A 12,323-nucleotide genomic window follows, 5' to 3' on the forward strand; every position below is an offset into this window, starting at 1 on the left:
AAATAATGATCTTTAAAAAAGCATCATATGACCCCTTTAACACCATAACTACTTTTATGGTGTATTTTATCCTTTTTTGGCACTTAAATATAAAAAGTTTCTCTCTTTGGGTTTGGAACTGTACATTAAGGATGACAACAACAGATTTTTGGGTGAACTATTCCTTTGACATTTGAACCAGCAGTATGAACATTAGTCACCTGTGTTATTATTGAGGAAGGGAAGGCAGAGATGATGTGTAGTGTGTGTACTTCTGCACTGATGTGGCTGCCAGGTGACTTAATTGGTGATGTTTCTCAGTGGGGTGTGTGTGTGGAATAGATAGCAGGAATGTGTGTTTAATCCGCTCTTTTTTTTTTTGCACGGTCTCTCTCTCTACCAGACACTAAAAAGCAAAGCACTGAAATAATAATAAAAAGAAAAAAGAAGTCCAGTAGCACAATGTTTTTTCAGTGTGTCACACTGCTTAATGATATTAGATTGTGTGCTAGAGAACCTGACAAAGAATAATGTACCAGTCCCTTGTATAACAAGTTAAATGTGTCTGTAAATATTATGCAGGCGCACTAAATGAAAGCGCCTGAGGATGTTTGGAAGCCAACGCTTCAGGTTAAACTGTAAATAAGAGGAGAGTGTCACATTTTCATTTAACAAATGTTAACTTGCCCTCCGGCTTCTCTCCCGGTGAGGAGAGGGAATGTTCCACTTCTGGATGTTTTCCTAATGGGGAAAATTGCTGGCTGAAGATGAGTGAGGTTTGCTTTCAATCTTTACAAATTCTAGCATATTGTGCCCTGACCTTGATCCCCATCTGAGGTTAAAATGGGATTTCCGGGTTTGGAAATCCCTATAATTATGTTTCTGGTGAACTTAGACAAGATAGTTTCAATGTAGAATGCATTTTGCATTATTACTACATCAATATATTTACTGGAAAAAAACAACAATAAAATAAATTATTAAATATAATTATGCTTACCAAGGCTACATATATTTGACCAAAATAGTAATATTGTGACATGATATATAAAAAGAACACACACACACACACACACACAAAAACTATTTTCTATTTTAATGTATTTTAAAATGTAATTTATTCCTGCGATGGCACATTTCCAATTTAAAGCCTTCAGTGTGACGTGATCTTTTAGAAATCATTTTAATATGCTGATTTGGTGCTCAAGGAACAATTCTTTTTATGTTGAACAGTTATGCTGCTTCATATTTTTGTTGAAATTGTATCCATTACAACTTGAATGGATAGAAAGTTCAAAAGAACAGGACTTATTAGAAATAAAAATCTTTTCAACATTAATTTAACACATCCTTGCTGAATAATGTATTATTCCTTAAAATCTTTTTTAAATGAGGCCAAACTTTTGTACATATTACTATTGTAGTATATATATAGTTGTAGTAATTTTAGTACTTAAATTTAAACTCATATCACAGTTTTGTAATTTATTTATTTTTATTTATTTATCATTTTCATTGAAATTTTTAAGATTTCAAGTTGAAGTTTTTATGTACTATTTGTTTACTTCAGCTTGATTACCCAAAATTTTTAACAGTTTTAGTTTTGATTAACAATAACAACAATGAAACAGACAGAATTTTAGGATAATGTTCTCGAAAATATTTCCAAACATTTTCATTCCATACATTCCGTAAATACATCAAATATCATAATATTTATAAACTTAGATCATATTTGCGACTCTGGAACACAAATCCAGTCTTAAGTCGCTGGGGTATATTTGTAGCAATAGCCAAAAATACATTGTATGGGTCAAAATGATCGATTTTACTTTTATGCCAAAAGTCATTAGGATATTAAATAAAGATCATGTTCCATGAAGATATTTTGTAAATTTCCTACTGTAAATATATTAAAACTTAATTTTTGATTAGTAATATGCATTGCTAAGAACTTCATTTGGACAACTTTAAAGGCGATTTTCTCAATATTTAGATTTTTTTGCACCCTCAGATTACAGATTTTCAAATAGTTGTATCTCGGCCAAATATTGTCCTGTCCTAACAAAGCTTATTTATTCATCTTTCAGATTATGTATAAATCTCAATAAAAAAAAATGGACCCTTATTTTTGTGGTCCAGGGTCACATATATATATATATATACTTACAATGCATGTACTGGTCTGGGTTCAAAACCTCAATTGTAAATATTTTAATAAATTATGGATTTATTTAATTACTGTTGCTGCCAGTAGTTGACGTCTATCAGAATGTTATTAGATTGACAAAATGATCATAATTATTTTTAACACCATTCTGGCCCAATATGACCCCTGGTCCCTGAAGTACACACTCGATTAGACAAGACCATGAACATGTTCTATCTTAACCTAAACTTCATGAGGGAATCCATCACATGATAAATCAGAGTAGACCATAGCCGTGTGCGTGTTTGCGGCACATGTAATTCATGTGATCGGATCTGACCACAGGGCGATTAAAACACACGTCTCTTTATGTGTCCTGTTCCATGGATTAACAGCTGATAATGTCAGCGCTACATCTAGTGTAGCACATTCTGGACATCTGATGCTACACCATGGCTCCATATGTATTAATGCCATTCATTTACACAAACCCTTTGCAGACAGAGTATGAGTCATTGCCACATAACCATAGTGTTGCTTGTCTTCATACAAGGTTTCATTAGCTTATGAATGATGGGCTTTCAGTTGACGGCGTGACGCTGGTCATATTTACAGATGGAACTAAGTTTGTCTGAAAAAATGCTTTTATGTGCATGCAAATGTTCATTCTTTTTTTTCTTTTATACACGGCAAAAATTTATTTTGTCTTGTTTTTCAAACATTCTTAACATTCTTAAATCAAGGCATAATTACTTGAGAAGCAAAATTACATAAGATAACGAGTCTTGCAAAATGTCTCAAAATTAAGTGAGTTTATACTTAAAACAATAAATACAATTTTTTTTTAAAAATCTGCCAATGTGGTTAAAAAATAAACTTAATCCAAAGGGAAAACAAGATTATGTTTTCTGACCTCACTGGCAGATATAAAATTTTTGTTTTAGGCCTAAATTTGATTAATTTTGATACATTTTTCAGACTTCTTAGACTTATTATCTTAAGCAATTTTGCAAGTAAATATGCCTTGATATATGAATGTTTAGATCTTTGCACTGGAATACAAGACAAAAATACTGAATAAGAAATTTTTATTTTTTTGCAGTACACCTAATCGTATTTAATATTCTGGCATACTTTAGATGACACCATGTGATTTTACACAGAATTATGATACATATTAGCAAAGAGGACATTTTACACATATTTATGTTAAGTCGTGCTCTAGGTTCATTTTGTACAAATTACTTAACTATTTAAAAATTAAATAGTGTAGTTTGAGTAAATCTAGCCAAGAACGTAATTTTCTTTGCATTTCAGGATTCGTTTTTCTAGCAGTTCTTTATTTTCTTTGATTTCTTTTTTCCCTTTCATCAGTCATATCCTTGATTGACATCTTGCAATTATTAAGCTACCTCAATGACACCTCACCTTGTGAATGCTTTCTTCAACACATGAGAAACAATAGCAAAACAATGAGTAGCTAATTCCTGAATATAAGATTAACCTGGACCTGTGTGTGTGTGTGTGTGTGTGTGTGTGGAAAAATAAACTTAATCCAAAGGGAAAACAAGATTATGTTTTCTGACCTCACTGGCAGATATTAAATTTTTGTTTTAGGCCTAAATTTGATTAATTTTGATACATTTTTCAGACTTCTTAGACTTATTATCTTAAGCAATTTTGCAAGTAAATATGCCTTGATATATGAATGTTTAGATCTTTGCACTGGAATACAAGACAAAAATACTGAATAAGAAATTTTTTTTTTTTTGCAGTACACCTAATCGTATTTAATATTCTGGCATACTTTAGATGACACCATGTGATTTTACACAGAATTATGATACATATTAGCAAAGAGGACATTTTACACATATTTATGTTAAGTCGTGCTCTAGGTTCATTTTGTACAAATTACTTAACTATTTAAAAATTAAATAATGTAGTTTGAGTAAATCTAGCCAAGAACGTCATTTTCTTTGCATTTCAGGATTCGTTTTCTAGCAGTTCTTTATTTTCTTTGATTTCTTTTTTCCCTTTTATCAGTCATATCCTTGATTGACATCTTGCAATTATTAAGCTACCTCAATGACACCTCACCTTGTGAATGCTTTCTTCAACACATGAGAAACAATAGCAAAACAATGAGTAGCTGATTCCTGGATATAAGATTAACCTGGACCTGTGTGTGTGTGTGTGTGTGTGTGTGTGTGTGTGTGTGTGATGAGAGTCAGGAAAGAGGGAGAAGAGAATAGAGAGAGATATGGATATTTAAAAGACAGTTACCCTAAAATATACCTTGGAAATAGATTTTTTTTTTTAAGAGTTCTTGCCACTTTTTTGTGAAAAAAGGGTCTGTATCTGCTCCAAAATGACTAAAAAAGCACCATAAAAGTACTATAAAAGTAGTCTATATTACTCATACACTATATTCATAGTCATATGGTAGCTTTGTGTGAGAAATAGAGCATAATTTAAAAGTGTTTTGCTAAAGAGCAATGATGCTTGGTGCCAAATTACATCAATGTCATACATTTGGTTTCCATTTCAGAGCTTTGGCAGAGGGGAAGACCTCAATTTAAATCTTTATACAGTGCAAGAGTCATGTGGGCTAATTTTATGGTGCTATTTTTATTATTTTGGAGTTTGACAGACCCAGTCCTCATTGCATTTCGTTTCTGGCCAGGATTTTTTTTATCACCTTTGGTATTCTAGGTAAAAAGAAAAGTCATATTGGAATGGCATTAAGGTCAGTAAATTATGAAATTTTTTTTGGGGTGAACTTTTCCTTTAAGAGAAAAAAAATAGATGTCACGAAATCCTTTATGAATAAACAATGATTCACAAACACACACACACACTGCCCTGTGAAGATCTGGATGCTGAATTACTTTCAGTAGAGTTTGTCTGTGATTAGTCATGGTCACCCAAGGTAAAATATCTTCAATTTTTCTCTTCCAGCTATAAGTCTTATCTAATAATTTCTCTAACAGAGCATAAAACACACACACACACACACACACACACACACCAGTTTTACTCACCAATTTTCTCTCTTTGGGGTTTATTAGGGATTCCTCAGTGTTTTTCGACAGAGCGTGAAACCTTTTGAGGTGTTCAAGCCGTGAGGAACCGTAGATCCTCGGCCGGAGTGTAAAACCAATCCAGATCCTTCTGTAGGAGACACCAAAGAGTCAAACGCACTGATGAACTCCAACAAACACACACATACAATGAAGAGAGCCGGCCCTGAAACTCATTGGTCACATTACTCAGCATGCGGCCAATTAGGAGTACTTGAGAGAGGAGGAGAACACCTAGAGTCAATTCTCTCTCTCTCTCTCTGTGTGTGTGTGTGTGTGTGTATGTGTATGTGTATGTGTATGTGTATGTGTATGTGTATGTTTATGTGTGTGTGTGTGTGATGAAAGGAACAGTACAGTAGCTTGTCTTTCTAACCCATCTTTCTGAAGCTGTTTTAACTGATAAACTTCTCTCAACCTAAACCTTTCTTTCGGCTAAGGAGTGAAAACAGATTTTGTCCTGTTTTTGTTGGTCAGCGTGAGAGTTTCTGCATGAGTGCCTGTGTTACTGCTTACATAATATCTCTCATTTACAGGAAAGGGTCACACTTTTCACATTGCCGATGACAGTTGGATGGCCTTGTGATCACATTTACTTGTTCACTGCAGAAAGAAAAAAAAAATCTTATTTAGTATTTTTGTCTTGCTTTCCAGTAAAAAATATCTATGAATTGTTAAATCAAGGCAAAATTACTAGAGAAGCAAAATGACATAAAATAAAAAAAAAATCTTGTTTTCTGCAAAATGTATCAAAAATAAGTGAGTTTATGCTTAAAACAATAAAAATATCTGCCAATGGGGTTAGAAAAATAAACGTAATCCAAAGGGAAAACAAGAATATTTTTCTGGCAGATATTTATTTCTTGTTTTAGGCCTAAATTTGCTTAATTTTGATAAATTTTTCAAAAAACAAGATTGAGTCATTTTGCTTATCAAGTAAATATGCCTTGATTTGAGAATGTTTAGATATTTGGACTGGAAAACAAGACTTCAACTATCAACTTTCTCTCAGATATTTTTCCTAATTGCATTGCTTGCACAGATCAGATCATTTGTTTTTGTTTTTAGAAACATTTGATCAGAAATGTACGAGTTCATACTGAGATCTCTGACTTTTGATTGCAGACAGACCTGAGCAATGTGAGACATTGTTTAGATCTTTTCTGAAGCTCTAAATGACTCAAAATGTGACTTTACTGGGGTCTTTTTCCTCAGGGGTAGAATATGAGAACCTCCAAAGTCTTCCTTTAATCTCAGTGCCTTCTAGAAGAAAGAATTGAGAAATTCAAGATTCGTGCAAGACCACACATGTACAATTTAACACTGGTAAGTAACCACACACTATCAATATTGCACTTTACTTAAAATGCCAATAAATGATATTTCTGGTAGTGATGTGAAGCTAATTGGAAAATGTCCAAATAAAAATAGTTGCCTGTGGGAAACTCTAGTGTCGTAACAGGGCCAGCTTATCTAAATGAGAGATCCACACAAAAGTATGCATAAAAATATCAACAAATACAAATATTTTTATGGCGCTTTATGAACAGCTTCCCGCAGGTCAAGGCAGGCTCATCATTTTCTGTGAGTTGCCATTTGAATACAGAATTGTTGCATCACGCAGCTGACGGTCTCAGTTTATTGCAATGATAAGAAATCTGAAGGTCTTCACTGTGAACTAGATAATAGATAACAGCTAAAAGCTAGCTACATTTTTTATGTTGCTACAGAGCAAACAATAGTGTTTATTTACAATAATTTATATTATGACGTACTGTCATTCTAATATTAATAATAATCATAATAATTAGAACTAGATGCAAGACCTTGATTAATATCAGTCATTACTGTAAATTTCACACACTTTATTCACTGAGCATAATTTATACAATTTATTGTGTTCTCATTGAATACCAGCAGATGACGCACTGTGGCCACGATCAAAACCTCACCAACATTCAATCTGTGCTGGAAGGTCTTTAGTCAATAAACACTCTCTCTTCACTGTCACTTATTGCCCCCACACAACAAATGTTTCACAGAAGCTCCAAAGCACATATTGCACACTTCAGCAGAGACAAATGTGTGAATAGACACACACATAAACCTACCTATGAAAAGACTGTGTGTGTATTCAATGAGAAAATGAAAGTCTCTTTGCTTGGTGTCTGATAACTGCAAAATTATAGGTATACAATTACATTCTACATACATACAGGTAGATATGCACGAAAATACTTATGATTTGAAAAGAGTAAATGGACTTTCATGTTGAATCACAGCAGTCTGATCAAAACCTCACACTTAATGTGCTGTGCTTGGCTTAACCTTTGGCCACAATAAACAAATTTGAGACTAGTTTTAACATATTTCCTGTAGTCTCCTTTCCAAATGTGCTGTTTGGCCAAAGGAACAGAAACTCCACACCTTTCCTGTATTCAGTCCTTTTTGGAAAATGTGTGTAACCAGATACGTAAATGTTCTGATTACGGTTGTGAAACTTAGTCCACTGATCGAGCTTGTGTTTGCCACTAGACATAAGGCTTATCAAACTAATTTCCTCATCACATTCCTCTTCAAACATTGCAGGACTAGTGTGAGTGTTAAATAAACCCAGAGGAAGAATTATTACTCAGTGGCTCTTACAAAGCTCAGGAGACTTAAAGAGATAGTTCACCCAAAAATGAAAATGTGATGTTTATCTGCTTACCCCCAGGGCATCTAAGATGTAGGTGACTTTGTTTCTTCAGTAGAACACAAACGAAGATTTTTAACACAAACTGTTGCAGTCTGTCAGTCATATACTGTAATGTAAGTGAATGGGAATCATGGCTTTGACAGTCAAAAAAACATACACAAACAAAACCAAATTAAACCCTGCGGCTTGTGACGATACATTGATGTGTAAAGACACAAAACGATCGGTCTGTGCAAGAAACTGAACAGTATTTATATCGTTTTTTACCTCTGATTCATGCAATGTCCGAACTGTTCGAACTGTCCTGAGTGGTGGCGTGTCCTCCTGAGCGTGTTCTCAACAGCAGGTCGTCTTCTTGCTTTACGGTTGATCGCAGACTTATAAGTGCATTACCGCCACCTATCTCTCAAATGGACCATTGACACTCTATCTACAATCTCAATTAGGACTGTCAATGGCCCACTTGAGAGATAGGTGGCTGTTGAACGCGCTCAGGACAGTTCGGACATTGCAGTGAAAATTAGAGGTAAAAAATTATATAAATACTGTTCAGTTTCTTGCACAGACCGATCGTTTTGTGTCTTTACACATCAATGTATCGTCACGAGCCGCAGGGTTTAATTTGGTTTTGTTTGTGTATGTTTTCTTTTACTCTCAAAGCCGTGATTCCCATTCACCTCCATTATATGACTGACAGACTGCAACGGTTTGAGTTAAAAATCTTCGTTTGTGTTCTACTGAAGAAACAAAGTCACCTACATCTTAGATGCCCTGGGGGTAAGCAGATAAACATTAAATTTTCATTTTTGGGTGAACTATCCCTTTAATGGAGATTTTGGTTGTTTTCTTTATGTGTTAACAGATGTTTCTATTAAAATTCTTCAGGAGAAATAAAAAAATGAGACAATTGTTGACAGACAGAATGAATACTGAGACATTAAATTGATGTAGATACCAGCTCAAATCTTTTGGAAGAATTAAATGAGAAAAGTTTTGTGTCTGGGTGAGTTTATATTAGAATCTTTGTCTTTTGACTGCAGACTTTGATAGTTTTGCTCATCTGAGCACAGTTTGAGATATTTTTTGAGATTTGTTTGAATCTTCTGATATATTTCTATGATGAAAATGTCAGAGAATTCGGAGCAAATGCCTTTTTGCGCCAAAAGTCCATTTGTTCTTTGTTTAATTGCATACCTGCCTTGGAGTGACAACTGAGATATTCAAGATATATCATTGTGAACTCTTCTGTGGTCAGACACAGGGTCAGTTGGGTGTGATAGCGTGAAAACACATTGCAGTGCAATAATAACACTGGATGATTTGGATGTTATTTAAATAATATTTGCCTGTCTCCTAATGTACATTATATGCACACCCCTGACAAGAACAATGAACAAATTCCTAAAGCCAGTGAAAACACAAATTTAATCCACTGACTTCTCTGAACACACACACACATACACACTCTCACAGAGGTTGGTTTTGTTTTAGCTCCATTCTACTGTTACTGTTAAACCAGGTCACAACACAGAAGGACCACTGTCTGACTGAGCGAGAAAGACTGAGACGAAGGGAAAGCAAATAACACAATGCGAGAGAAGCAAGGAATGGAAAAGTAGCGGGTGGTCCGTGAGCCGAGAGAAAGAATGGAAAGAGAGATCAGAGATGAGAAATGGAATGTAAACCAACAGAAACTTGCAAAGTAAACAAGATTTTTTTACATTGTCTGAAGAAAGTGTGAGCACTGCTTTCTCATGTAAAACTCACTGCCACAATGCAAGTATATAAAATGCATACATGTCATAATGAATAGTCACTGCATGTATTAAAATTAGGCTACCTATTTGCTAGCGCACGAGCAGATCGTTTCCTCTCTGGAGACGCGTTCTGTCTTTGCGCTTGCAAATTCCAAATAGCAAATTTGCCTTGGCGTGAGCGCAACTGGCTCTTTTAAAGGAAATGGGAGATGAGACTCTGATTGGTTTATTTCACGTTATGCCCAAAACACACCCATTACTCATTAAGAAGATAGGGACAACCCTATAAAAAGTGGATTCGGACACAGCCTAAGTGCTCCTCTAGCTAAAACAGTGGAACACAGTGCTAGAAATACCAAGATCATACGTTTGATTCTCAAGGAAAACAAGAATTGATCAAATGTAAACGTCTACCTTAAATGCAATGTAAATTGCTTTGGATAAAATTGTCTGCCAATTGCATTATAGTGAATGTTAATTCTGTCTTTTCCCTCTAGAAGTTTTGGTGTTTGCTTTCCTGTCCACAATGAAGACATGTAGTCGTTTAATAGCAGTCTAACTGATGACTAGTCTATTCTTGGGCTATGGTTAGACGTCTTATTAAATTTTCACTGACAGCCCAAATTCAGCCTAGACCCATATTCACCGTCTATTAGACGTATATATGTAGTCGTTTAATAGTGGTCTAATTGATTAGCTGTTTGGACTCTCATTCTGACGGCACCCAATCACTGCAGAAGATCTATTGGTGAACAAGTGATGGAATGCTAAATTTCTCCAAATCTGTTCCACTGAAGAAACAAACTCATCTATATCTTGGATGGCATGAGGGTGAGTACATTTTCATTTCTGTGTGAATTATTCATTTTAAGATTTTTTTTTCATAATAATAATAATAATAAAAAATAAACAATAAATAAAAGATTCATAATAAATTAAATATTAACAACTAAGACTATGAAATTAATGTGGCTAGTCTTAGCTGGATTATTTTGGTCTGGAAGAATTTGATAAGAAATATTTGGGTTTGTATTGAAATCTATGACTTTTGATTCCAGACTTTGATATCTTGGCAAGCATATGCAGTTAACCATTATATAAATGTTATTATTCAATTGATTTGTACTTCTATTTATTGCATATGGTAAAAGTTAATGTTTTTATTATTCAAGAATGTATGCATTATTCCATATTTGACACATTTCTGCTTTTTCTCTTTTTTCACCATTTCTTTATAGATGCTATTTTTTCCACTCACACTGTGCTCCATTTATTTCACTCCTAATTTATTTTAACATGTTTATTGTTCTATGTCTACCTCATTACAGGCTCTGAATAGGTCTGTTGTATCCAGTTGCTTGTGGTTGGTGTTTGAGCATGTGAGCATGTACATTATGTGAGCATGTTTGTACAAGGAAGAATGCGATGAGAGGGGAGGAGAGAAAAGTACATGTAAAAAGAAAATATTAGGAATGTAGAAGACCAAAAATGAGCTGGAGCAACAGCAATTTGTCAAATAGGGACGGAGAGCATCTGGTTCTGATGGAGAGCAGATTGATGTAGTCCAGCACTTGGGCTTATGGGTAATGTAGTTCTAATTGAATTGTATTTTTGGCTGTGAAGAGAAAAATGAGTAAAAGGAAGTCATAGAATAGTTTCCAAAGTGGTTAAAGTGGAAATGGTTTTAACGTGCCAACTCTGCTCTTTTTTTGTTTAGTTTGACCGAAAAAATTTTCCTCGTCAGACTCCTGCTATGCAGAATTAAGTGTAGAGAACTGATCTCTCTCATTTTTATGGCCTATTTGCACTTATTCACTTAATTTTTCTTAATTGTTTAAATTGCTTTGAACATTTTTGACATGCACATGAAGATTACTCCAAAACTTAATACACGTATATTATTCCTACTATTCCTGTGGTATTTTCAGTTATAATCAGTGATGGTGCTAATGCTGTTTAGAATGAGAAAAGTTTACGTACGTGGCAAGCAAAACCCAATTACATCTTTTATGTGTCTCAAGTGTTGTTTACGTTCACCTCATTCTTATTTTTCACCCTGTTTTCTAAGAAAAATCCAGGGTTTATAGATTTTGTCTCTCTCTATAATTCATTTTCATGAGTTCAGTGGTTCTTTTCAGTTTTTGCCTCGTATCAGTGGCAATGCATTAATGCGAAACAAAGGAGAGAAAGGGCTGTTGTATAAATCCAGATCTGGCTTCTGAGACTTCTTTTTTTCTGTATAAAACTTTAAAGGGCTTGTTGCATTATTCACCACTTCAACCACAGGACACACACACATGCTTATATTGAACCACTGAGAGCCTGCTTTTTCTTCTTTGTGTGTGTGTTTCGGTTCTCTGAATGTTATCGGTGATGTTTGACTTTTAATGGCTGTAGAGAGTGTGTGGTGATTTAACAGGACTTGGGGGAGTATTTGGCTGAGCTTGGTCAGTGTGCTAGATATAATTATGTACTTTTAGCAAGTAGTTATAATGTTGAATCATGCATGACAGTGAAAGATGGTCTTTAGAAATCCACCAGGACATTCACACGTTCACGGCATGTGCTCACACACTGGCACGAGTTAGCGTTATTCTGTTTCCACTGGTTCCATGGTAGCAAATCTGAGTCCAGTCAAACTTTACATTCCAGGTCCA

At 34.6% G+C, this 12,323-nt stretch overlaps 1 protein-coding gene across 1 annotated transcript in view; it reads right to left on the bottom strand.

Moving 5' to 3' along the window:
- LOC107564368 (inward rectifier potassium channel 13-like) overlaps positions 1-7,951 on the bottom strand; it is a 25,475-nt gene extending 17,524 nt beyond the window's left edge. The window contains exons 1-4 of the mRNA XM_016249428.1: positions 7,922-7,951; positions 6,409-6,474; positions 5,728-5,814; positions 5,173-5,302 (exon numbers count right to left, since the gene is read on the bottom strand). Coding sequence (XP_016104914.1) covers positions 5,173-5,302; positions 5,728-5,741 — 144 coding nt within the window. The 5' untranslated portion in view covers positions 5,742-5,814; positions 6,409-6,474; positions 7,922-7,951. The remainder of the gene's footprint in view (positions 1-5,172; positions 5,303-5,727; positions 5,815-6,408; positions 6,475-7,921) is intronic.
- Positions 7,952-12,323: the final 4,372 nt, after the last annotated feature.

This window comes from Sinocyclocheilus grahami, unplaced genomic scaffold (assembly GCF_001515645.1).
Source record: "Sinocyclocheilus grahami isolate Dianchi unplaced genomic scaffold, SAMN03320097.WGS_v1.1 scaffold927.1, whole genome shotgun sequence".
NCBI lineage: Eukaryota > Metazoa > Chordata > Actinopteri > Cypriniformes > Cyprinidae > Sinocyclocheilus > Sinocyclocheilus grahami.